Consider the following 26,964-nt stretch of genomic DNA (forward strand, 5'->3'; position numbering starts at 1 on the left):
TCATATTTGTCAACCTTCTTCCATCATCAACTTGTTATTACAACATCTAAATTTTGTCTGTGCAGTGCTATAGATATGTATTTAAAGAAAATATAAATAATCTTCATACTTATAAGCTAGTTTACAATTTATATGTTTCAAGCTTAGAAAAATGTTAGATTAGGGCAATTAACACCTGTCTGTCAATTGCCATGGCCTTTCTTAAAACCAATATAACAACAGATTTAACACAGTCAAAATCTTGATTCACCTATATACATACTCCAAACGATATTTATACAATATAATTTTTACTTGCAATGGCCAGCAACAGCTTCCAGTAAATCGTATTGATTATGACAGAACTTTTTGAGAGTCATGCTATATGCCTGATACAATAACCTCCACCAATAATTTCCAATTTTGATACACTGATGAACTTACAATGAAAAAGGACCTAATTCTCATCTTGGTTCGATGCTAGCTAAAAGAGTGCTTCAATCCACATGAAAAAATTGTGTACAAGAATTATCATAGACCCATGCTGCCTAAGGTGAAGAATGAAACCTATGGTTTTTTCTAGATAAGGTAATATTTCAGGCAGAAAACATTCATTAAGAAACAAATGCAGTATTTGAATGACAATGTGTTGAGATTATATACTTGAATTACCGTATTTGATGTAATAACCGCCCCGCTCTAATAAGCGAACACGGCGACATTTGCTAATATATTGACGAGTGAACAATCCTAATTAGCACCCCTTCCGATTGATCAATGTACGCAAGACTTATTTATTCGTGTATAATACGTACTCGTGTGTTATATGCACCCTTAATTATGGGCAATTAAATTCTGGAAAAATATATCTGTCGAACATAAACACTTCAGGCTTCAGCATAAACCACGAAATTTATCTTTCAACTCTGTTTTTTTACACCAAAATAATATTCTAAAAAGAACCACCAATTTCTAATTTTGAGAGCGCCCTGGGCGCTTATTACGGCGAATACGGTATATGTGGTAGCAATAATAAATTATGAATATGTACATAATCTTGTGATGTTTGGTTTCTACCTTTTAAATTATGATTTACCTATGATGTTAATATATGTGTAGCTGCTGTGGCAAGCTGGTGTGGACACCTGGTCAGAATACACTAGTCCTACTCTAATGGGCTGTGACAGGCACTGGCTGTAAGCAGGGCAGAGTTATGCTGTAGGAGAGATATGGCTGGGGTATCAGATTACCCGATTTGGCCCCTTTCTCTGCGAAATGCACAGGAGTAGGTACACTGGCCAAGAAGCCTCGAGTCCCCAGACACCGCAGGCCGGTAGACCGGCCAAGTCGTAGTCACATCAAAATAAAGGGTAGATCTATATAATTTTATTAACCTACCTGTCATATCATTCATTTATTAAATCTATCACATTTCACAACGTCTGAAATACGTATTCCATTTTATTTATCACTTTTTATCTTAAATGGTTCACTATTTCCAGCGATGTTATTGGAAAAAAATTTCTCGGACACACACTTCGACAATGGGTCCACATCGAACATGTCAAAGAGCAAAATAAAGACGTTTCAAGGAATTTTTTAAATCTAGTATACAAAGTAATAAATAAAATCAACCAAAAATATATCTATAAGCTGTCAAACTTACAGCTAAATTATTATTTCAATCTTTTCGTGCGATCGCATGTAATGTAAATCAAATGACATCTCGGCTTTCGTCGCCTCGATTTCTCGGCTCAGATACGATGTTTCCAATATAGATCGCGAGTTTCCTGCTTGAAACGTTCAGAATAACAAAAAAACTTTCGTCAAAATCTTTCATTACACATGTGCCATTGCTGTAATTTGATTGACAGCCTTAGGTCATGTACTCTACTTTGACCAATCACCACCCTCGTAGCAGATATCGGCAAGAAAGCACGTTACAGCTCCGAAAAGACTGGGTGAGGTTAGTGTAGATGAAAAAATAAACTTTCTAATACGAAGCTTCGAAAACGGACATATTTCTTCATGTTACTAACAGCCGCTGGTATTGAGGAATTGGTGATGAGGGATACTATTTACAATTATTTATAAAATACTTTTCCGATCAGGTAAACAATGAAAATAAAAATGAAATAGGTAAGTGGATTTTATGTTTGTTTATATTTGACAAAAATCATCAAATTTTCCCTTCCTTGGTCCTCAATCTGGTCGTTTGAATGTGTTAGCTTACATTTGTTTTTATTTACAACTTACTTAAATGCTTAAGTTGTAAATGCTTTATTTAAATAATGTGATGAACATAAATATGTATAAACAGTAGGATTAGGCCTTTCAAATGGTGTATAACATGTAGTTGCAAAGATGTTTTACAAGACTAACATTTACTGACACATAAAGATTTTAACCACACACTTATTTATGCTCAGAATGGCCTAAAGTTCACCATTTCAGGTCCACATTTATCAAAATTTCTTGGGGGGCATGCCCCCAAAACCCCCTAGATAGCTTCGCACCTACTGCGCTCGCAACTATCGCGTCCCAGGGGACCCCATTATTTTGGAACACAATGCAAACACTGTCTTTATCCAAAAGATGTTTCCTGGCTCTTTAATACAGTTTGTTGCTGCTAGATAGAATCGGAGAGCCCGAATCCAATATCTTTGCTAAGAGCAAGAATTGTGTTTTGTCAAACCCCTAAACATCCCAGAGCTCTAAATTAGTTCTTTGCCACAAACTATGGAAAGGTCATGATAGTAATGAAACTTCAATCCTTGGCTGTGTGAAACCCAAGAAGTTGAGAGCATTGCCAAAAGGAATGCTGTTTTCTTAGTTATTTGCTATAATATGGCAGATGCAAATGGTTCAAATGGATCTTCCAAGAGAGCAGACAAAGCAACTGAGATATTCCATTTTGGGAAGAGGTGTGAACTTTCCTCTGATAAGAAAAAATCTCCTGATCCAGTTAAAGATAAGATCTCCAATTGATGACCTATCATGTCGTAGCACTGATATTAGGGCAGAACGGTATCCTTCAATCATGCCGTGATGGAAAGTACCATCCTGATGGAGATAAATAAAGTAAAAAGTTCTCTTCCATGGGTATTATTATAGTGACAGGTCCTACATCCAATCTTCCTTGCCTGCGCCACAGGCAGAACTTGTTCCATCTGTTGTCGTAGATGGCCAACAAAGATGGTCTTCATGATTGAATAACAACTGCTTCTGCAGTCAATATGGAAAAGCTTAAGTGTTGCATTTTCCGCAATAATTACCAAGGGTGAAGATGGAGAGCATGTAGGCTGTCATATGTGATGTCTGATCTGGAGGAGATTTTCACGTTCTGGTTGTCGGAGAGGTTCTTAAAGGGGCAACGGAAACAATCTCGGAAACTAAGTCCGAGCTGATGATACCGGCGCAATGAGAATGATAGTGCCATAAAACAGTTGGGGTGCTGCAATAGTTTGAGACATGACTGACTGCTTTGTAACCTCCCTTGTTTCCACTTGAGAAAGATGTTGACTGTTATCTGGATGGATGGTCCACATCTGGATGCTAAGTAAATCTTATCACATTTTGATTAAAAAATCCGTACAACAAACCAACCTGGTCAGTATGTATGCATATCCCGGGGCATCTCCAGGAATCCCAACAGATGATTTTTCCAGTGGTGGCATAATATGCTCTGATATCCATGACATATAGATTATTTGAGTTTACACATCACATACCCTATTCCAAGGCAATGGTATGGTAGCATGGAAGGAAATTCATCTAGTTTCTAAAAGTCCTCATCTAAAGTTAGTTGATGAGGTAACACACAGTCATGCGTGTGCTATGCTCAATGCTTGATTGAAAGGAGAGGCAATCTGTCTCCATTTCCAATATATTCATCACCTTGGTTTATAACAAGATTCTTGTAACTCGACCAAGGAAGTGTAATTACCATGAAGCAGCATCTGAAGTACCTCTACCGCAACATCTCAGGTGGAGCATCATCATAGAGGGAGACTTAGATTTGTTACAATTTGATTTAGGTGTCTTCCTCTTCCTTGGACTGATCTTAGCTTGGGGAGTTTTGATGAGGTCAACCTACTTTTAAGTTGCCTCATGCCTCTCAGACATTTTTCCAAGATCTTCAAAAAAGTTGTCTTGTGATAGAGACACATACTTGGAACATCTATCGTCCTCTGTGCAGAAGGAATTTTATTATACCCCGACAAAATGTCGGGGGTATATAGTTATAGTTATACCAAGATTACGTCCGTCCGTCCGTCTGTCCGTCCGTCCGAAAACTTTGTCCGCACGATTTCTCTTAAACTATTCAGTGGATTCATCTCAAACTTAGTACATATAATCTGTGTCATATGGAGGGGTGCAGTCAAAAGAAAAAAATTGTTTTCATTAATTTTCCATTTTTTTATGAATTTTTCAAACCCTAACGTCCGTCCGAAAACTTTGTCCGCGTGATTTCTCTTAAACTATTCAGTGGATTTATCTCAAACTTAGTACATATAATCTGTGTCATATGGAGGGGTGCAGTCAAAAGAAAAAAAATGTTTTTATTAATTTTCCATTTTTGTATGAATTTTTCAAACCCTAACGTCCGTGCAAAAACTTTGTCCGCGCGATTTCTCTTAAACTATTCAGTGGATGCATCTCAAACTTAGTACATATAATCTGTGTCATATGGAGGGGTGCAGTCAAAAGAAAAAAATTGTTTTCATTAATTTTCCATTTTTTTATGAATTTTTCAAACCCTAACGTCCGTCCGAAAACTTTGTCCTCGCAATTTCTCTTAAACTATTCATTGGATTCATCTCAAACTTAGTACATATAATCTGTGTCATATGGAGGGGTGCAGTCAAAAGAACAAAAATTGTTTTCATGAATTTTTCAAACCCTAAGTTAACCCTTTCCTAGCTATTTAATTTGTAACTACTGACACACTAGGCGGGTCGGGGGTATTAGTGAGCCACGCTCACTTTTGCACTTGTTGTAAATGTGTCAGAAGACAAAAATGAACATATCAAACTTGATAATTAGTATACATTTACTGTGTGAACTTTTGTGCTAAGACAACTCTTAAAAGTTTTATACTGTTGTCATTAGCACACAAGGGGAAAGAAGTCACGCTTTGCCGCTTGGGAAGGGAGAAAGTTTTGGTGTCATGATCACTCAAAACTGATTATGAATACTGGTAGTTGACAGTGAAAAGAACTTCATAGATAGAAGATTTCATAGTGACCTCATAATGATTGTTATGTTACCATCAGCAATGAGACGCCATTTTGTGAATTGGTGCACATAGAATTATGAACCTGTGAGAAAATGTACCAGCAAATAATAAATTGTTTGTTGTCTCAGCTAGAGCGACGACTCAGAGTTTGAATGCAGCATCTTAAGCATGGCATTTTTGTTTCGAACTCCATCATGACGAGAATGTCAGTCAGTAGAAATATACCAACTTTTATACCCCTATGCAGTACCTCACCAATTTGCTTCAATTTAACAACAAACATTGCCGCAACTATTGTATGTTAATCTAGTTGAATTAAATAAACTATGAACACATTGAATGACTATCACTTACTCACAGGCTTCTCCAGTTTAGTAACCTTTAGCCTGCTGAATTATTTTCTCACTTCTTACCCCTGCCTGCTAGATTAATTTTAGCATGAGGCCCTCTGAAGAGGGTGGGTGATTTCAAACAGTCGGTGCCTCATTAAACAAGGGCCAATTGAAGAAATATTTTGCACATTTATTCCTGATGGAAAACTACACAGTACTATATAAAAATATCCCGATGTTTTCAATCATACCAAAGTTAAGACCAAAGCGAACACAAAATTTGTAAATTTTCTTGAACTTACCTGAATTGTGTTATTGAAGGCAGTTTGCGTTTCATGCGAATAGGAAAAATGATGAAATTATAACGAAAATATCGGAGTGCAGGCCGCTCAACGTGAAGTGCCAAAAGTCAACAATGGCCGTTTCTGGTAGTTGTGTGCTGAGAAGTTTGGCCAAAACTTTTTTAACTTGCGATATTTTCTTTTTGAGGTAAATAAATTACTGAAAGTTTTGATATTGAGCAAGCTGAGCATTTATGCATGTCATACGTAATTTAAATGTTACGCAAAGCCTTCTTGGTGAATAGATATGGCGAGTTTTATTTTGGGGTGTCGTTATGCTATTAGCCTGACAAATTGATTTGACATCAGATGCACGGGAAGTGACACCTCTATCGAATGGGTTCGACATTAGCGTGCAGAGCTTTAAGCTAATCTCTGGAAAACAAAGGAATTTAGCCATTACTCCTAACACAACCGCTAAGCACCAACAACTTGAAAGTGTTTGTGTTAACAAATGACAATACAAATTGGCCCCGTTATTATCAGTGAACATTTCCTTGTGTATCATGTTGCTTTATAAACAGTGTTCACAGGAAACAGTTGACCACATATTTCTGTGGATTATACTGTTATATGTAACGATCGTGGAGTTTATAAAGAACCATAAACCTTGAACATTTGAAAACTTATGATCTGAAATAGTAACATGCATAAACTTATTTATAAAGACAACATTGGTGTATAATAATAACTTATTTGATCATTTATAACAATAATGGCTGTAGTTGTCGCAACTTTCAAACTTTAAGGAATTTGTAAACTATTGGACCGTCATTCAGGCGATGTTTTGGACAGATCTTGATCTGAAAAATACTATTATGAAAGTGTTTCCCGTGGATAAGCCGATCCCTTTCTACAGAATATTTTTTCTGGTCCTCAAAATTTGGCTTATCTGCGGACATATAAAGTAAATGAGAGGATGTATATATAGAGGGTATGTTTTTGTAGGAATCTTATCTCACATGCAGTTAAACATTCTTCACCAATTTATGTGTTTTGTATGTTACCTCTTTCTCAAGTTTATTCATCAGTTCATCATATTCTTGTTTTTCCTTTTTCTTTCTTTCCAGAAAGATCTTTGCTTGAAATCTTCTATATGATGTTTGGATTGTTCTAGCAGCAGCATCATCTTTGGTCCAGATTTTCTTCTTCGGCTTTGCTTGCTCTGCTTTCACTTCAGTTTTCCCTTTCCCTGTTGAGGTGACTGTCTTTTTTCCTATGTAGAAAACATTATCATTGATATACATTACTCTCAGGCATATGTCCGAAAATAACATAATTTTTGTTGTGTGTTTTTGTTATATTTGATATATGGGAAAACTAATTCCTGAATCTACATAGTAACCTGTCATATAGGGATATACTGGGCTCTAATGATAAGTAGTAGAGTAGTGGCCAGACCCTGCCGACATACCCCTCCCCTAAGTAAAACAAGGCAAACTTAGATTTTCCTGATGTTATTGTATCCAACGAACTAGAAAATGATGGTCGTGGTCAAATGTTTTGGTGGCAGATACTGTTTTGGGGTCAAAATGCACTTTTATTATGTAAAAATAGAGAAAATCAAATAAAGTCCCCTTAAAAGATGTACTGAGTCTTTATTTTTATCATTTATGTGATAGTTAACACATAGAAGACATGAATTATTATTATTTTTTTAATTATAGCTTCTCACAAATTGAGATATTAGTAAAAATAAGCCAAAATATGGTAAATTTTGCTTTATTTTCATTTTCCAATTATTGGAAAATGAGCGGTTATGAATTATTAGTATTATCAACCAAGCCATTTGATATCACAAAATGATCTGACACATCTTATGATGAGACAGCAGTGTTCATATTCCACATAGCTTCGATAATCTTTTCAAAAATTGGTTACCCCGACCCCATTTTGTAAATGTGCAATTTTTATATTCCCATTGCTAATTTCATTAATAACAGATTTATACAACACATACATATCATCGTTTGCAAATACCTTTTCTATGTAGGATATTATTGAAGGTTTGCCTAAAATCAATGATTATTCAAACCACGTAGAAGGTACATTTGAAGGTCAATGTCACTTTGAAGGTCAAGTTCTAAATTAATACATAAATAGTATTAAAAAAGCTACAATTGCACCTACAACTTTCAATACTGGTTCTGGGTATGCTTGGTTAAGCCCTATAGAATATACAAGAAACAAACAAACAATGTGCACAACAAGATCAAAATAGCTGCTCCCACTCAAAATGGACAATAAGATTATACTGTGGACTCAATCTCAAGACACATAGATGTATATAAGGAAAAGAATTTACGGTCGTCAACTTCTTTATCATGAGGAACACAATGTTTGGGAGTATATATTTTCTCCATGAAGCAGAGAACATATATATTTTCCTGTAAGAACAAAAGTCATACGATAACAAAAGTGTAAACTTCACAAGGGAAGTCAACAGTTAATTTGCGATGATAGGTGATAAGCAATGGACAAATGGAACAATTAACTGTCTCCGGGCCAATAGGAGAGGCACCAGCAGCACAATTAAGTCCCAATCCCAGAGGATGTATAATTGTATATGCGAGATCCCCTGCAACTGTGGCCACCAATACATTAGAGAAACCCTCAGATCCCTCAATGCCATACTCAAAGAACATCAGGCCTCTGTCAACAAAATAGACCTTAAACCTGCTAACAAATCAGCGCCAATTAACTGTTGGCTTCCCTTGCTTAGTTTCCACCTTTATTATCTTATTACTTTTGTTGTTCTTACAGGTACATATATATGTTCTGTGCTTTACAGCATGAATTCAACGGATGAAGGAGTAAGTATTTACTCCAAAATGTTGTGTTTCTCATAACAAAGAAGTCAACATCCATAAATTCTCTTCTTTATGTGTATCACTTTTGAATGTCATTCAAAGACTACATAAAGGTAACTAAACCTCATAATGTGACATATATCAAAATATTTATATTGCTCTCAATACCCAACGAGTGTACTATTACATACATGATTCTTCATAAGAGGATGTCACTCAAACCACAAACCTCGTACAGTGGTATGACTAGACTGTAAAAGGTAGTCAAAAGTAACAACAAATGAATAGGACTGAGATGTAAACGAGAAATATCTTTAGTCAGGGCATAAAAATAATATTGTGGCAATGAAGCCATGCTGCGTTCCAAACACACGTCTGCACTTGTACACGGCAGACGTTATTCAAAATGAATATATCAGTTTTTGGTTTTCACAAAAAGCAGTGAATGCTTTATCGTGTTACTGGATTTTCTGTCTGGTCCATTACTTGATTCTCTGGTCTCTTTAAAGACAACCGGCTCATGAAAGGCATCATACAACGCTTACGTTTATGCAAATTTTGTGAGTGGCAGGTGTTATCAGTAGGGCAGCTAGGACATGTTAACCATTCTTACTGATTTTCAGTGTTCTATTCATATACTTTTCACTGCTATTCTGCGGTTAAATCCGATAGAATCTGTATTGGTGGATATTAGAGACTGGTTATTCTTTGGTGTTGATGTTTTATAACCATGTAAAATATTTTGTGCTGTTATCTGCTGCAATACTGAATTTTAAGGGTTATGTCTGTAAGATGTTACCACATTTGTAGACTGTAATAATGTGTTGTGGTATAAAAAAAAGTTTTAAACATGCTTAGCAGTAGTATAGGTAATGATGGTTCTGGACCACTTCCACTGGAGCAGGATTCATATACCTATACCACCACTACAGGAGGAATTTTTTATGCCAAAATGACTATGCGATTCAACGATAGTCATAAGATTCAGTTAAATTGGCTCTAGCTCACCACCACCTGGAGTCTATGATATAAATTTTTATAGGTAATGATGGTTCTGGACCACTTCCACTGGAGCCGGATTCATATACCTATACTGCTACTACAGATGGAATTTTGTATGCGTAAATGATGATGTGATTTAACGATAGTCATAAGATGTATTAAACGAAACATCAATATTAATTAATAATGGATAAAATTTACTATAGCCCACGAGGATATTGGAAAGGTGTAGGAGCAATAAAAAAATTAGCCACCGCGGCTAAGGTATCTAAAGATGTGGCCAAGGATTGGTTAAAGAAACAAGCGATGTGGTAGATATATTTACTGGCACCGCGTTATATACCGAGGAAGAAGTTTGATATTTTTACAACGAATGAAGTTCATCAGGCTGACCTCTTGTTTCTTCCCCACGATAACGTAAAACGCAAAACGTATAAATACGCTTTAACCGTAGTGGATGTGGCTAGTCGATACAAAGAGGCTGAGCCATTAACATCGAAAGAATCAACAGAGGTAGCTAATGCACTGAGTCGCATATATAAACGCGGACCACTAAAATGGCCCAAGCTTTTTCAAGTAGATCCTGGTCGCGAGTTTATGGGATCGGTAACTAAACTGTTAACAAAGAACGATGTCGAAATCGTCCGTGGTGAAAAAGAGGCCCACCGTAGTCAAGCTATCGTTGAAAGATTTAACAGGACATTACCGGAACGTTTGTTTGGCTATCAGTATGGGATTGAAATGAAATCGGATCGATTAAGATCAACTGAATGGGTGACACGATTATCAGCTGTTGTATCAGCACTTAATAACGAAGTAACGAGATTAATCGGGAAGAAACCATCCGATGCTATTAAAATGAAATCCGTGACTTCCGAATCTTCAGCACCGAGGAGAGGCAAAGAACGAAAACTTCCGGACAGAGTAAGGGTAAGATATTTATACCAGGCAGGTGAACTCGAAGGAGGCCTACGTCGCGCAACCGATCCCATATGGTCCCTTAAGACGTATAACATTAGTCGATTGGTTACGAAAGAAGGAGAGCCTATTCTTTATTATCTTCAAGATGGACCGGGTAGGGCATTTGTATGAGAAGAGTTGTTCATAGTTCCCGACGGTACGGTATTACCACCATAACCATAAGCATAGGTAGTTACACCATCATTATCAATCCATCTCTTTGTATCTAAGGGGGATAATGATGTCTTGTTCATTCTTAATCTATATATCCTATGATTGTAACTTCTTAAAGAGTTCATCTCGTGTTTGAACGTTCTACCGTTGAATAATGATTCTTTATACTGTTCGTGCTTCATATGCTTTTTTACAACATACTTCTTAACGCCTTTAGCTTTTCTTATCTCTCCATTATCGGACTTCTTTATAGAATACATCTTAGGTCTTAATCCTACATACTCCGCTATAGGGGTCCCAGCACATTCATCCTTCATCTTACCTAATACCTTTTTATTTACAACGCTGTGCAGTGGATTATCTTTAGGATAATCGCTCGTGTCGTACATATCTTTTTTTTCTGCCATATCTTTATACACATCCTCGGTTTGTATTTCCATCAACAAAGAATCTGTGTCGGTATATAACACCTCGCATCTATCGCCGTACTGCTTCTTAAGTTCGTTGTAATAAAAGTCATACATTAAGTGTTTTGACAAGTCGAGAATACTCATACCGACGTACACCGGTCTGTTGAATTTTATATTACTCTTCTGCATATGCAACGCGGCTAAGTCGTTATCAAATATCTTGCTTCTGTTAAAAGCCGGACTGGCTATAAGTTTCCTGAGTCTTTCTTCCTCATTAGATCTGACTAATTTAACATCAACACGCTTCCTTAGATTCTCCATAGTTTTACCAAATACTGAGTTATTCATGAGCTTATACAGATTCTTTTCGAAATCGCTGGTAGCTATCTTTCTTAAATCTGTGTTCAACCTTATATAGGGCTCCATCCAAGGGCTTTGATCGAACTTTAGAACTCTGTGTATTTTCTTAAGTTTCATACCTAACGATAGATACAAATGGAGATTTCTGTAGTGAACTATATATTTTGTCTTATCCATCAAATTTGGTACGAGTTTTTCTACATTAGCTAACCTACTATTACCCATCAAGGAGCGTTGATATTCCGACATCCAATCTTTATTAACCATTAATCTTTCGGGAGCTAGCGGATAACTGTTATGGTCTTTATGTAACGAACTTGGATATTCCAAGTCAACTTCTAGTATGTACCCTTTATTCGCATCATTATTATGGATATTATTCTCATCGACCCATTCAAAACCACCCGTGGGTAAAGGTTGACTCATAGCCCATCCGTACAAATTGTTAGCGTCGAGATATAATATGTGAGTGTCGGGTTTACTCGGATCGTATCCTTCCACTAATTTATTATTAGCCTTAGAATACCTTTTCGCTGCCATCGATATACCACCTCTTAATCCTTTCTCAATAAACAAGTGCATATTGTAATCTGTTAGTAATTTTAGTTCTATGCCGGTCTTCTTCAACAATGCATCCCACGATAGTCCGGGACTGGAATAGTACCATGCCGGGTCCAAGCCGTATTGTTTTAAACATGTCTTTCTTAAATATCTCGAATATATCCGCGAGTAACAGTACATCGGTTTTTAAGTACAGATCATGGTAATCGCCTAAATTCTTACAACCTAATTTATCCCAGACCGTCAGAGCGTGTTCATAATCGGCATCTGTTATTCTAGATTCTGTTAAGTTACTATAGAATGATTCGCGGGGTGGTAATTCAGTTTCTTCGAATCTAGACCAATCATCCATATATTCGTAAGGATATACACCTTTTCTCAGCAACAAATGACGTGTTATCTTATCGGTATATTTATTTGTTATCGCGAAGTCATCGGGATTGTTCGCATTAGCTAAATTGTCCAGGGAAGATAACAGAAACTGTACGGAGTCTATGAATCTAATCCCATTACTTTGCTTTATTCTAGATTTCCCATCCTTGTCCCTATAATGTATAGGTTTAGTCAACGAGAACGATATGTATTTTTCCATATTGTTAGGAATGCACGTTAAGCCACCGTCGGTCTTCGAGATAGCTTGCATGATGAGATGTGAATCGTATCCCCTAAGGTTATGAAACACAACGGGGATGGGTATTGTTTGAGAATTCATTTTTAGTTTCAAGTTACACTCGTTATGAGCGGCCCCCCGATAATTACCCGTGACGTGGCAATGATCTCTTACGGAATCCCCATCCAGGGGTTTATTACAAACATGACAACTCGTTGACTTCTTATGGACCCTCCAATCATCCCTCGTCATACGCATGGGTTTCTTACACGATAATTTTTCCCTGATTATTCTCTCTTCATTTTGTAGATATTCTAGGAACTTTTCCGCTGCATCGGGACCTCTGTAAATCACGGGCGTGTTTGTTTTCCCATCATACCTTACAACTATATATCCAAACCCACAAGGAATATGTTCTTGAGTTTTGTACGTAAAACTACTATCTTGATTATTATGGTTGGTATTTTCTATGGGTTTGATAAGCGCTTCGAAGTCAGCGTAAATTACGTATGGTACTGGCATTTGATTACAATAATGTTCAAATTTTAATATATTTTTTCCCTCTTTAGGCATATCGATCCTGATAGCGATCTGTCCAACACCTCTACAGTCTTCTTTATGCGCTTCTAATAGATCTTGTCTGCTGTACCCATGCAGGCATCTTTCGCAGAAATATTTCTTTCTAGCATGTTTTGTTTGATCGTATAATAGCCTGTTTAAACTCTTTATCCACGTATAATGATATTTACCATCTTTTTCGATCAGAAATGAATTGATTCTGGGGATATTTTCCGGAGCGGAGCTTATCCTGTGTACAACAATTCCTTTAGAATGTCCGAAAACATTTATAGCTAAATTATTTTGCTTTTCCACCTTATCAATTTGTGATATTGGTGTAGGTTCGTCTATACCATCGAAGTTGAGTCCATCGTTTTGGGGATAGCTAGAAGGTCTATCCGGATGCTTGTCTACGGGGAACAATGCAGATCTTATCATCATTCTTAAACAGTCATCGCATTTATTTTTTACGTTAATTATGGCTTTTTTCTTCTTATAATACGGGGGTAAATCTATATAAGATCCACCTTTGAAAGGCATATAATTCGCTATATCTAAATATAAACTATCGATTTTATCCACACCCCAACCCGAACCTCTATTAGTCCAACGTTCTCTAATTTTCCTGTATCCTCTGAATTGATGTATCTAATGATGAGTTTATAGTATCGGATTCGGTTATAACTTCTTGATTGCTACGAAAATATTGTAACTTCGGTATATTCGGTGCTATCGTCTGTGTTACTTTTACTCAATGTCATTTTAATCGTCAGCTGGTATTTTATACTATGTAAATCATCTAATTCCTCGTTAATTTTACTCGATATGATGGGCTTAATATCGTTAACATCCATGTTGGAATTAATATCCATCTTCCAACCTCTTAGATATTTACCAAGGTCTGAGGATGTGGGTACAAATATTAATTCTTGTTGTTTATTTTCAACATCATTATCAATATCAACATCATCATCATTATTATCTAGTAAAGCAATCAATTCAGCTCTTCTCATTCGAGAATAACCTCTCAGCCCACTGTTTCTCGCTCGAACTTTGAGTTCTCTAACAGTCTGGGGTGGTCTGTTGTATTCCAAACCGAGTAAATCAATCAATTCAGCTTTTCTCATATGAGTATATCCACGCAGTCCACTTTGCTTTGCCATAGCTTTTAATTCTCTGGCAAAAACCATTGTGGTTGAATGGTATATGCAAAATGAGACAAATGTCTAATTGGTTGTTTTCATATATCTAAATACGTATTCTACCCAACCTATTCCTCTCATTGATGTAATCTCTCTTCCTAGCATAAATAATCTGGTTCCTGACCCTATCAGAACCGTGTTTCTTGCATAAACAATAACGACCTTTGACCCCTATCCCGCATTCAGAACACTTATAGTATATGTGTCCGCACCTGATGTAATAATTGTGTATACCGCAGTAAATTTCATCAACACAGCGTCTATTACATAGAGTAGTCTTACCCATGAATGTAAACTTGCAGTTATTCATGGTATATACATCTATCATATCATTTGTCTAAATGCAAATCACATCTACACTAGGCGAGATATTGATTAGGCATAGCCACAGCTGTCACTGCGTATTCATGGTATAGCTGAAAATCAATGGAGCAGATAACCCAATAATAATAAATGTGACCTCTCGGTCTTTCTGAGCCTCTGACGGTGTATAAAACTGACTCATTGTTGGTATCGGTATTGGGTCTAGTTTTTTCCCATAAACGAGGTAGTATTCGTGCATGGCAGATTCGACATCCTTAAACGTTTGAATTGAATGTCCTTCCTTAAGCAGTTTTTCATGAATAAAGTCTCATCTCTTCATTATCTGCCGTGTATATTGTGACTGGGCTGCTTGGTATTGTTCTAAAGCTTCGTTATGTTGTTTACGTTCCTCTTCAACTTCTTTAGCGTTTGATTCCCTCATACTAGAAAATAAAAAATTACTCCCCGAAAAAGCTAGAGCATTAACAAGAGCTCCACCGACCATCATCGCAATTGTTGCCATGTTTAATAATATAAAATATTCAAATGTTTAATTACTTCATTATGTCTTCCGTGATAAGTCCTTGTTTGATGAGCATATCCTTCGTTGCCATTGCTAATCCAATATCCAGAACCATCATTCCGATGTCAAATCCATTAAAATCTAGCTTGGGAGGTGTGGCTTTAGTAATCATTTTAGCTATACGGGCATAGCCAATGGCCAAGCCGGTGACCACCGCTGAATGATACGTCGCGTTTACCAACATTTTACCGTCTGTAACTGGAGTAGTCATGCTTCTTATAGCATTATATGAGGACTAACCTCTAATTGAACTTGTTGTTGCGGCGGGGGTGACGTTTTCTCTTCTCCGGTCTTATAAAAGAACCATACAGCCGCTATACCAGCAACTCCTACTAGTGCCCATGTTTTAATCGGATTAATATTTGAATTATTTATTAATTTCGCTTTGCGCGCCAGTCCTCCCTTTCTTCCTGCAGCTATTTTTTGGGGGTTCTTAGTAACTCTAGCTTTTAGTATTTTCTCATTCACATGTGGTGCATTCACTTGTTGTTCCTCATTCACTTGTTGTTGTGTGTTCACTTGTTGTTGCGTTTCCGCAATCTGTTGTTCCTCGTTCACAATCTGTGGTGTCACCTGTTGTGATTGTGTTTCCGCAATCTGTTGAGTCTCCATTATTTATTTGAACTTTGTTCTTTATATTATTAAGTGGGCATGTATGTTTAAATTGACAATACCTAGCTGTTATTAAAGCTGTGGTGAACGGAGCTAAGAACATTCCGAATCTATGATAAAGCTAACAGCTCACTGCGCTTATAGCGTGTTCGATGAATGGGTCTTTCTCTAGAGATTCGCATAAATACATGCGATGTTCTGCCGGGATAGGGAGAAACGTACTAGCTACAGCTGTGTATAGTTGTAATATAGACAACCCTATCGTTTTAGTCATGGTAGCTCCAAGTCTAGACTCGTAGCGCGTACAGTTTTTTAATCTCTTCGTCGGTCATGTTATCAATTTTTTCGATGGTATAATTTTCCCCAAAATATTGGGAACATTATCCACCGGCTACCAAAGCCGCGAGTCTTTCTCTATGTTTATCTAAAGATTTATCTGTAACTTGTTGATCTGCATCAGATTCTTTGAGCATTTGTTCGATGAGTTCGTCGCATTCCATAATGTAATACCTAAGGAGATATTTAAGTCTAACATAATATAATATGACATATCCAATACAACCCGTAATAATCAACTGTTGCGAAAGAATGAGGATTTCGAACCACATTTTATGTAATATTAACCGCTAATGTTCAATTTATCATATTTTTTGCTATATTTGCTACATTTTGCTATAATTTTGCTATAATTTTGCTACATTTTGCTAAGCAATTGCATAAGCAGCTGGTTGGTCGGTTTTTAATACGAGTTTACAGTGCTTCATTGCCGCTAACTGTTTTCTGACTTTATCTCGTTCGCCCTTGGTATAAATAACATCATTTTCGCGTAAACATTCCTCGAATGAATCTCGATCTTTGCAATGAAACAGTGCTACCCATTTGGTCTGCTCTCTGAGATCTTTCAGGACGGAGTTGTATTTTTGAGTAAGTACCCAAACGCTATGTTGAGTATGCCGACCGGAGAATGCTAAATACGAAAGCATATCTTTCTTTTTTGTTAATTCTTTACTAGCGCTGCAGTCGTCTATTACGAAAAGGGTTGATTCTCCTTTGTATTTTTCGTGACATACTCGTAGGCAGTCTTGTAAACTATCGCCCGGATCGACTCTGTGTACCCCGTCGTCATTCATTACCCAATCTCTCGATAGGTATGTTTTATTAACGCTTATAGTCGGGCACAGAATAATAATATGATCAAAAACGTCCCGATAATGATTTTCTAAAATATCTAGAATAAAAGCTGTTTTTCCGCAGCCCGTTTGCCCGCATATGATAGCTCAGTGCGGATCTTTAGGTAAAAGATTATCAATAGATTGCTTGCACGAATCTCCCATTCTGTATATTAAGTTGCGCATCCATAATCACGTACAAATATATGTTTAATTCACCAGCCGTTTCCTGGAGCTTCGTTATCTGTATGGTGACACCCTCACTAGCATTTTCTATTCTCCTCCCACTGCCGTGTAATTGGTCATCGTCCGTTGTTCGCATGTCGAGCCATAGCGCGTACTTCGTGGTGAGGTATTCACCCATCGATACCCTCCCGAGAGACAGATCTTTCACGACCGCGTTAACTTCCGGAGAACGTTTTATAGAAGGAAGTATTTTAATCTCATCCCACTGGTGATACGCTAGCATTCCTTGGCTATATAGTTGATTAGGAACGCCTTCGATAGTCAATTCTACTTTTGTAATCTTGGGATTGTAAAACTTCTCGGTATTTCGTTTAAACGCATCGGAGGGGTCCTCGAACAACATTAAAATACCCTTCAACGACCTCGTGGGAACGTTTAGATTTATATTCCACATCGTATCTTTTTTGTCCCTCGTGATCTTTCGATGTCGCAGCACGCGATCATACAAAATGGCTAAACTTCCCGAATAATGGTTACGAATTTGTCTGGCTAATTCGGGATCCGTTATCATATCGTACTCCAGCGAGATATTGTCAGTGGTATAGCTAGCATCTTCAGCAGCTCTGATTACTCTACCGTAGTCATTAAAAGTGTGTTCGTATTCTAACCTATCGCCTAGGGATGCTTGATAAAAAGGCATGTGGGAATCTAGTAATTCAAAGTCTAGGGGAATATAGAATCTGTTACCTAATGCGTCGGCAACGGCCTTATCTTTTACGTCGGTATCAACACCATTTTCAGCACCCACGTGCAGTCTCAATGTGTTCTTATTACAAATACCTTGGTACTGTAAGTTTTCCCGCTCTTTATCCGTTCTCCAGAGATCCATGTAACAATAGTATACATCGCTATCGTCGATACTCAAAACCTCATTACCGCTAATTTTAATCGCGATTTTCTGAACGATAGCACGACCTATGTTCTACGGGCTACCTGTTAACGTCGGTAGAATTCAAACTAATCGTAAATGCTAGTCGGACAGTTCCCGGAACTAACACATCGTGTGCACCGAGATTAGGAAAGCGAACCAGAAGCGTTTGATTCTGATCGATGGTACTAGGGTTATTAGTTATAGTTACAGACTGACGAATTGCCTTGACCCCTAATGGATCTCGAAGTCTACGTTGTGGGTTTAACTTGCGTCCGTATTGCGAAGACATTGTTATATTGAAAACATGTACCCTATGTTTAATATAAAAATGACTGATTTTGAACATAATGACTTTGATCTAAGTACCTTTGATGATCCGAATCAAACCGAAGAGGGTACTGATGAAACCAGGTTTAGTAGTCTTAACGATGAACTTTTACAATCAACCGTCAATGATTATTACGATGCATTAAAAGATGATACCCCAATAGGCCGTGACTATTCAAAGTTTACGATAGATAGTAAAGGAATATTGCGACTGCGTGACTCTCCGGATATTGATCTTATGAATTCTCGTACTCGTAAGCCCCTAGCCTTGTCTACTATAGCCGGTAAACACGGCATTGGCACTGTTCGTGATAAATTAGGTTTTGTGGACTACTCACGACTTTCCGCGAAGACTACTAAGGTTCTTCGGACTCTGCGTGATGAACTCGGTAACATAGAAAATTTGGAAGCTTCCTCGATGGTGGCCTCGAACGGACTTGGAGAAATCTTAGATACCTATTACGATAATTCCACGTTACAGGTACCATCCTCGGAGTTTAGTATTAGGGAATTACGAGGTCTTGACAAGGCAATGCGAACAATGCGGGGAGAACTCATGAATAATATGGCCAAGATATCCGACAAGCATATAGCTAAAGAGAAAACAAAACTTGAACAGGCGGGCGATGAGTTCAGTAGACACTGCGTAGCGGAAAGATTGCGTAACTTAGAAGAGGAAAGATCGGCCCGGCTCGAAGCAGCTTCCAGAAATAGAAAGGCACTTCGTTCGCAAATCAGTCGAATTCGAGAAACTATCGATCTAGTCCTCAACGATGATACTACACTGGCCGATAAAATTAAACATTGTTCAGAGAACAGGGAATAACAATTGCCAGTATTTTAACCGCATTGGGTTTTATTATATCGACTTTGACTCTCTCGTTAACAGGTGGCAGTACAGGTGGTGGTACACCGCCTAACGATAAAAATGGTATAAAAGAGTGGATAAAAAAGCATTTAAAAGCATTAGGTTCAGCACTGGGAAAGCTCGCTGAGAAAGCCGCGGCTGCACTTCCCGGTATAATAGGGAGTGTTGTTTCCTGGCTATTGAATTTATTAGCTAAGACCACCACTTGGCTTAGTCAAAACTTGTGGGGGTTGATCGTAGCAATCGCAGGGCTGTTGTACGTATTCGCTAAGAACTATTTAACCACCAAATCAGTTCACTAAGAACTATTTAACCACCAAATCATGAGTAAACCAACCGAGACTCCACCCACTACAAGCGCTGTTTTTTCATCGATATGTTGTTGATTTTTAGCCGCAATATGCGGTGGCACTTGTGTATTAGTAGATGGTTGAGCGATAATTGGTGTTTGTGGCTTGACTATTCCCTTTTCACCCGTGATCGTTTGCGTTATTAATTCGACGTTAATATCTGAATTTATACCTGGTTTTTGTTGATCGGTAGCGATAACAATTTTATTATTATAACCTATCACTTGACCGATCTTAAGTTCCATATTACTCGGAGACATGTATAGTCCCAACACATAAACGTAGTCCACTTTTGATTGAGCGTACTGTAATGCATCTTGAAAACGTTTTATAGAAGATGGTATGTCAACTGGTGAATTAATGGCGTCCTCCACGTTTGCGACAAACTGTTTTTGTGCATCGAACGACGTCCCAGTACCGATAATGGACGTTCGTGTTTGCGATTGTGCTCCGAGAATTGCCCATACATAAGTTCTTATCGATTCATTAACTCTTTCAAATCCTGGGTTAGTAAAATTATTTTCTGTTTTATCATTAAGAAATTCATTCCAAGCGTCTGTTGTATCGTTTGGATGCACAAACTTTGTAATAATATAAGGAATGCCACTCTCAAAGTTCATACGATCTGCTCTAAACTGTTAACTCAAGAGAGCAAAGCCTGAAGGGATCACACCCTCTTTAATTAAATAATCGCTTTTATCTTTAATAGTTCTTTGTCCATTGTACGGAATACCTAGACCATGGCTAGGTCCTTTAATGCGCCAATCTTTACTCGTAGAAACATTAAATTCATTACAAATACGTTCGAAGGCCCTCTTATTATAATGATTATTTGCGTGATTCCATGCTTGATCCAGCGGTAATGGAGCACTAATTTCTTTAAGTATACGTCTAATCTGATAGTACACGTGAAATAATATAACAGACTTATATAGTTTAAATCCTGGGGCATTAACAGATACGCCACATCCCGTTGTGGCACACCATACGGCAAAGTTTAACTGATTCTGCCAAAATTGCATCGGATTGTGAAACCAATCGTCCACCATTGTATCGTTAGTTGCCGTGAAACTGTATTTTTCAAAGATATCGTGGAATTTAACGGTAAACTCAGCACTGGAGGCAGTTACTATAATCGATTGATTAGTAATGTGAGTCGATTTCATATTTAAGTTATGATATAGTATCATTGTATATTTAATATGTATGTTACACTACCTGGAATAACAAATGGTCAGTCTATTGAACTGCTTCGTACTATCGATAACTCGGATGGACAACTCGAAGTCGCACTATGCGATGTAACGTATTACCCGAGGTGGGACAATATAAGTGCTGCGAGAAGTAATAATGAGATGTATTTATCAATTGAACATAATATTATTGAAAAATTCATTATTATACCTGATGGGTATTACAGCGTATGCTCACTCAATGATAAAAATTTTAAGCCTAATGGAATGAGTCTCACACAAAATGAGTCGAATGGGATGCTGAAATTAGTCGCTGAAGAAAAGGTAGTAGCTATTCCCGACAACTTAGCATCTAAATTTGGATTTGCACTCGACTCTGAATCTATTAACATAATAAAACCCAATGTAACAAAACATGGAGATACATTACCCGATTTAGTTCCCTATAAAGAGTTGTGCATCCATCTTGATCAGATCAGTACGACGGATAATATTCAACTAGAAAGTCATTCAACTCTACTCAGATCTGTTCCAGTGAAAAATGAAAAATATAATAGTGGTAGAACGGAATCTTTCTCATCATTACAATATAAAAAATTAAAGCGTGGTATTATTTCAGACCTCAAAATTTCTGTATTAGATGTAAAACATCAACCTGTACATATAGGATACTTAAGTGTAACACTCCATATTAAAAATTAATGGTTGATGCATCAGGCCCTGGAACACTAAGACAATGTAATACAATTGCGCTTTCCGATCTCGGAGACACACAAGGATTTGATAAACCCGGTTACAATGGTAAGTTATACGCTTTACACTTACACGATAATGTATACAAGCGGAAAGAAGTCACATTCACGGGTAATCTAGAAGATTTAAGCGATGTCGACGTTAGTAGACTCATTAAAAACACTTCGTACAATATTACTCGCAATGACGATAATAAATGGACTATGATCGAAGCAAACATCGAGTGGCTACTGAATATCGTCATTACCCCACCTTATGTGATGATGGGTAAGGGACATAATTTAACTAAGATAATAAATAGTGGCATCGTACTCGCGGCTTATATCCCATCAAAGCGAAAAAGTGTGTTAGTTACCCCCCTGCCAGAAAACCCAGGTCATATGTTATATAGTCGTCCGGCCTTAAAAAGTATTACTTTAAATTTGGTTACTGAATTCGAAGATATTAAAGTTAACTTGAGTGCAATACCTAATATTTCTACGCTTATTATTGAAGTCTTGTTCGGAGATGCACCGGTAGATGCCTTCGAAATATTACCAGGTCTATCGATTAAATGGCTCAAGAAACACGAGCGTCAACGTTGCAGTATTATTCATATCGGAGCATCGTCCGTTGCAACACTCGAGGGGGTTCAAATTATTAAAAGTGACAGCATTTCTCTTTCTAAGATATTCTTGCCGTATAATATACATTTGATAAGGTTGATGTATAGTCTCAAAACATTTAAGCAAGACCAATTAAAGACTATTATATGATCGTAATATACACAATGAGTTTATATCCGGCGCTCGATGAAGCATTTGAAAAGATGGATACTGTTGATGGATTTCGATTACACCAAATAAGCGACATAAAACATCGAATAGAGAAGGATAGGGAGTTGAGACTTGGATTGTATAAAAAGTATCGCAGAGCCTTGAATGCTCTGGACGGAGTTGACACCGCGCTTGTAGTATCTGGCATGGGGCTCGGTGTAGCGGGTATCGGTTTACTATCAACTATAATCGCCGCGCCTATCGTGCTCGGCATGGAAATAACCGCTGGAGTCTCGGGACTGGCAGGAATAGCGATAAAATTCATTTCTCGTAGGTTGCAAAAGAAAGCATTAAAACAAGATAGTTTTCGGATACTCGCCATGCAAAGTTGAACAGCATTGAGGATCATATTTCGACAGCAATGGCCGATTGTAAGATATCCGAGGAGGAGTTTCGTTTAGTGTTGTCAGAACTCACCAAATACAATGAAATGAAGCAGGAGATTCGATCAAAATCTTGTAAGACCAGTGGTATTAGCGAAGACGAGAAAAAAAAGTTCATAGAACAGGGGAGGCAACAAGCGCGTCAATTATTCCGTGCCAAAACCAAAGAACTGGTTGGAGATTAAAAATAGATTGTTTACTATCGTGTGATTACATTTAGACAAATGCTTACATAAATATATAATAATGGAGAAAGCTATTCAATGGAGAGAATTACCACAAGGTTTTTATTATATCAGTGATGTCAAACCATTCAAATACGGTTATCAATTGTTTCTTATCAATTTACAAGAAGAGTGTAGTTATATAGTCTGGTCTCCTAGTAAAATGAACGAAGAACTTAATAAAAATGTTGAATATCGCTTTATCGATAAAAATAATAAAGAATATTTTTATTACCATTTAGACTCATCTAAAGCAATGATTGGCCCCAGGTATTGGTGAGCTAGAGCCAATTTAACTTAATCTCATGACTATCGTTAAATCGCATAATCATTTTGGCATAAAAAATTACCCCTGTAGTAGCAGTATAGGTAATAAATCTGGCTCCAGTGGAAGTGGTCCAGAACCCCTATTACCTATACTACTTTAGCTGTAAACATGCTTTGGATTTATGTCACTAAAAGGAACAAAGTCTTTGTGTGTTTTAACTCTTCACGTTAATGACATGTTGCACATTTCAGGGGCTCAATATCCCAAAAGTGTGGAATATAGTTATTGGTGTCATTCATTGCAAGTCAACACAAGGTATATTTACATATATTTACTGTCATAACAATCACTATATCAAGAGTCAAAGAAGAGTCAGAAGAGATACGTCAGCCGTCATGCAATGTCAGTCGAAACATATTTAGACATTAAATACTTGATTGCCTGAATGTTTCATCACTTTGCTTTGATAAATACAGCAGCAAGCAAGAGTCGAGCAAAGATTGTAGAAATGTACAAAGTGAACGGAAATCAAACAATAGTTATCATTGTGTATATTTATTTGACACCATTAGAATACAGTACCACAACTTCTCGTGAGGACGATCTCTGCAGTAGGGCACATGTCTCAAAGACAAGCAACCAGTTTTTGTGAGAATCCGTCGGACGCAAACTCGCGACCTTCGGATTGTTAGCCCGACAGCTAACCGACTGAGCTACGTCCACACTGTTAAACTTAGTGCAAATTTACCTAGTCATGCCTACGACATTACGGAACTGAATGAAAAGGGTCGAATCGGTGACGGACCCTTACGAAGGTTACGGGTAGGCACAGTGTCTCGTGATCCCGATGCCATTTGGCACACTCGTCCCATTCCGTAATATACAAGAAACTGAGTGGCGAGGAATGATGATAAGGATGATGTGGATAATAGTAAGGAACGAGGGAGGCATGTGCATGGCTACTGACGACACAACGGTGAGTTCGCTTTTGAATCAGTACTGAAAAAATTTAGCCTTGTGTGAATGTTCCAGGACAGTTTCCAGTTGCCAAAGTATTCGACACAAAACCATTTCATTCTTTTACTCGATGCTTTTGTGTGAAGAATATTAGGAGCCGCTATAGAATCTATAATAGAAACTAAACGGGAATATTTACCTAACCCTAATGATCGAAAAGGGGTGATTGATCGTAAAGGGGATCCAAGGGCTAAGGATAGATTTTGGGGTAACCTACCCTAAAACTAGCGATATTTGGATGTGTTCAGCGCCAATATAATATCCCTAATAAACTACATTCTTGTGCATAATAATGAAAATTAATGCACCGAAAAAATAATATACCATATTCGACTTAATAAGCGCCCAGGGCGTTCTCAAAATAAGAAATAGGGGGCTCTTATTAGAATATTACTTTGGTGGAAAAAAAAGAGTTGAAAGATAAATTTCGTGGTTTATGCTGACAGTCTGAACTGTTTATATACGACAGATACATTTTTTCCAGAATATAATACAATGTGTGAAGCCCATCCTGGTGTCCCCCGCCGGGATATTGCTGGAATATTGTTAAAAGCGGCGTAAAACCATACTCACTCACTCACTCCAGAATATAAATGCCCATAATTAAGGGTGCATATAACACACAAGTGCGTATTATACACGAATAAATAAGTCTTGTGTACCTTGATAAATCAGAAGGGGGGCTAATTGGGATTGTTCACTAGCCAATATATTAGCAAATATCGCCGTGAGCGCTTATTAGAGCGGAGCGCTTATTACGTCGAATATGGTATGTATATTACTTCCCATTTATAACCCTTTTAGCCACTTGAATTACGAGAAAAACAAAATAAAAAATATATAAAAGATAAAAGTGCTTTCGTAAACTAGCGCTTGCTATAAAATGCCCCGCCGCAGGCTATATTCTGTAAACAAATATTCAAAACTCTCCACAGCGCTTGGCGTATTCAATGAAATTTCATGTAGAGATGATAGATCACTGGGAGGAACTCATGCACACTCGATGACCCCTGACGTCACAGGGCATTGTTTCGCCGGTGTGACTGGCAACAAAATACTACAAATTACGTCATAGGGTATTGTCACGTGTTTGAAAAGTTTGTGGTACTGTATTCTAAAGGTAGGCCAATTGATCGTAAAGGGGATCCAAGGGCTAAGAACAGAATTCGGGTAATCTAATAGCCACTAAACGGGTACCTAACCCTAATGATCGAAAAGGGGTGATTGATCGTAAAGGGGATCCAAGGGCTAAGGATAGAGTTCGGGGTAACCTACCCTAAAACTAGGGATATTTGGATGTGTTCAGCGCCAATATAATATCCTTAATAAACTACATTCTTGTGCATAATAATGAAAATTAATGCACCGAAAAAATAATATATGTATATTACTTCCCATTTATAACCCTTTTAGCCACTTGAATTACGAGAAAAACGAAATAAAAAATATATAAAAAATAAAAGTGCTTTCGTAAACTAGCGCTTGCTATAAAATGCGCCGCCGCAGGCTATATTCTGTAAACAAATATTCAAAACTCTCCACAGCGCTTGGTGTATTCAATGAAATTTCATGTAGAGATGATAGATCACTGGGAGGAACTCATGCACACTCGATGACCCCTGACGTCACAGGGCATTGTTTCGCCGGTGTGACTGGCAACAAAATACTACAAATTACGTCATAGGGTATTGTCACGTGTTTGAAAAGTTTGTGGTACTGTATTCTAAAGGTAGGCCAATTGATCGTAAAGGGGATCCAAGGGCTAAGAACAGAATTCGGGTAATCTAATAGCCACTAAACGGGTACCTAACCCTAATGATCGAAAAGGGGTGATTGATCGTAAAGGGGATCCAAGGGCTAAGGATAGAGTTCGGGGTAACCTACCCTAAAACTAGGGATATTTGGATGTGTTCAGCGCCAATATAATATCCTTAATAAACTACATTCTTGTGCATAATAATAAAAATTAATGCACCGAAAAAATAATATATGTATATTACTTCCCATTTATAACCCTTTTAGCCACTTGAAATACGAGAAAAACGAAATAAAAAATATATAAAAAATAAAAGTGCTTTCGTAAACTAGCGCTTGCTATAAAATGCCCCGCCGCAGGCTATATTCTGTAAACAAATATTCAAAACTCTCCACAGCGCTTGGCGTATTCAATGACATTTCGTGTAGAGATGATAGATCACTGGGAGGAACTCATGCACACTCGATGACCCCTGACGTCACAGGGCATTGTTTCGCCAGTGTGACTGGCAACAAAATACTACAAAGTACGTCATAGGGTATTGTCACGTGTTTGAAAAGTTTGTGGTACTGTATTCTAAAGGTAGGCCAATTCTAAGAATACTACCTCTATTACATCATAGCCACAAATTCCCATTTTGGCAATAATCACACTATAAAATCTTTAGATTTTTCGACAGACGTCCTCT

General features: G+C 37.6%; 1 protein-coding gene across 1 annotated transcript in view; it reads right to left on the bottom strand.

Moving 5' to 3' along the window:
- Positions 1-26,964, bottom strand: part of LOC124110919 (IQ motif and ankyrin repeat domain-containing protein 1-like) — a 354,922-nt gene that overhangs the window by 292,048 nt on the left and 35,910 nt on the right. The window contains exon 2 of the mRNA XM_046470397.2: positions 6,899-7,107. Within this exon, the coding sequence (XP_046326353.1) occupies positions 6,899-7,107 (209 nt within the window). The remainder of the gene's footprint in view (positions 1-6,898; positions 7,108-26,964) is intronic.

The sequence above is a fragment of the Haliotis rufescens genome, unplaced genomic scaffold (assembly GCF_023055435.1).
Source record: "Haliotis rufescens isolate VD_foot unplaced genomic scaffold, xgHalRufe1.0.p SCAF_2, whole genome shotgun sequence".
Taxonomy (NCBI): Eukaryota; Metazoa; Mollusca; class Gastropoda; order Lepetellida; family Haliotidae; genus Haliotis; species Haliotis rufescens.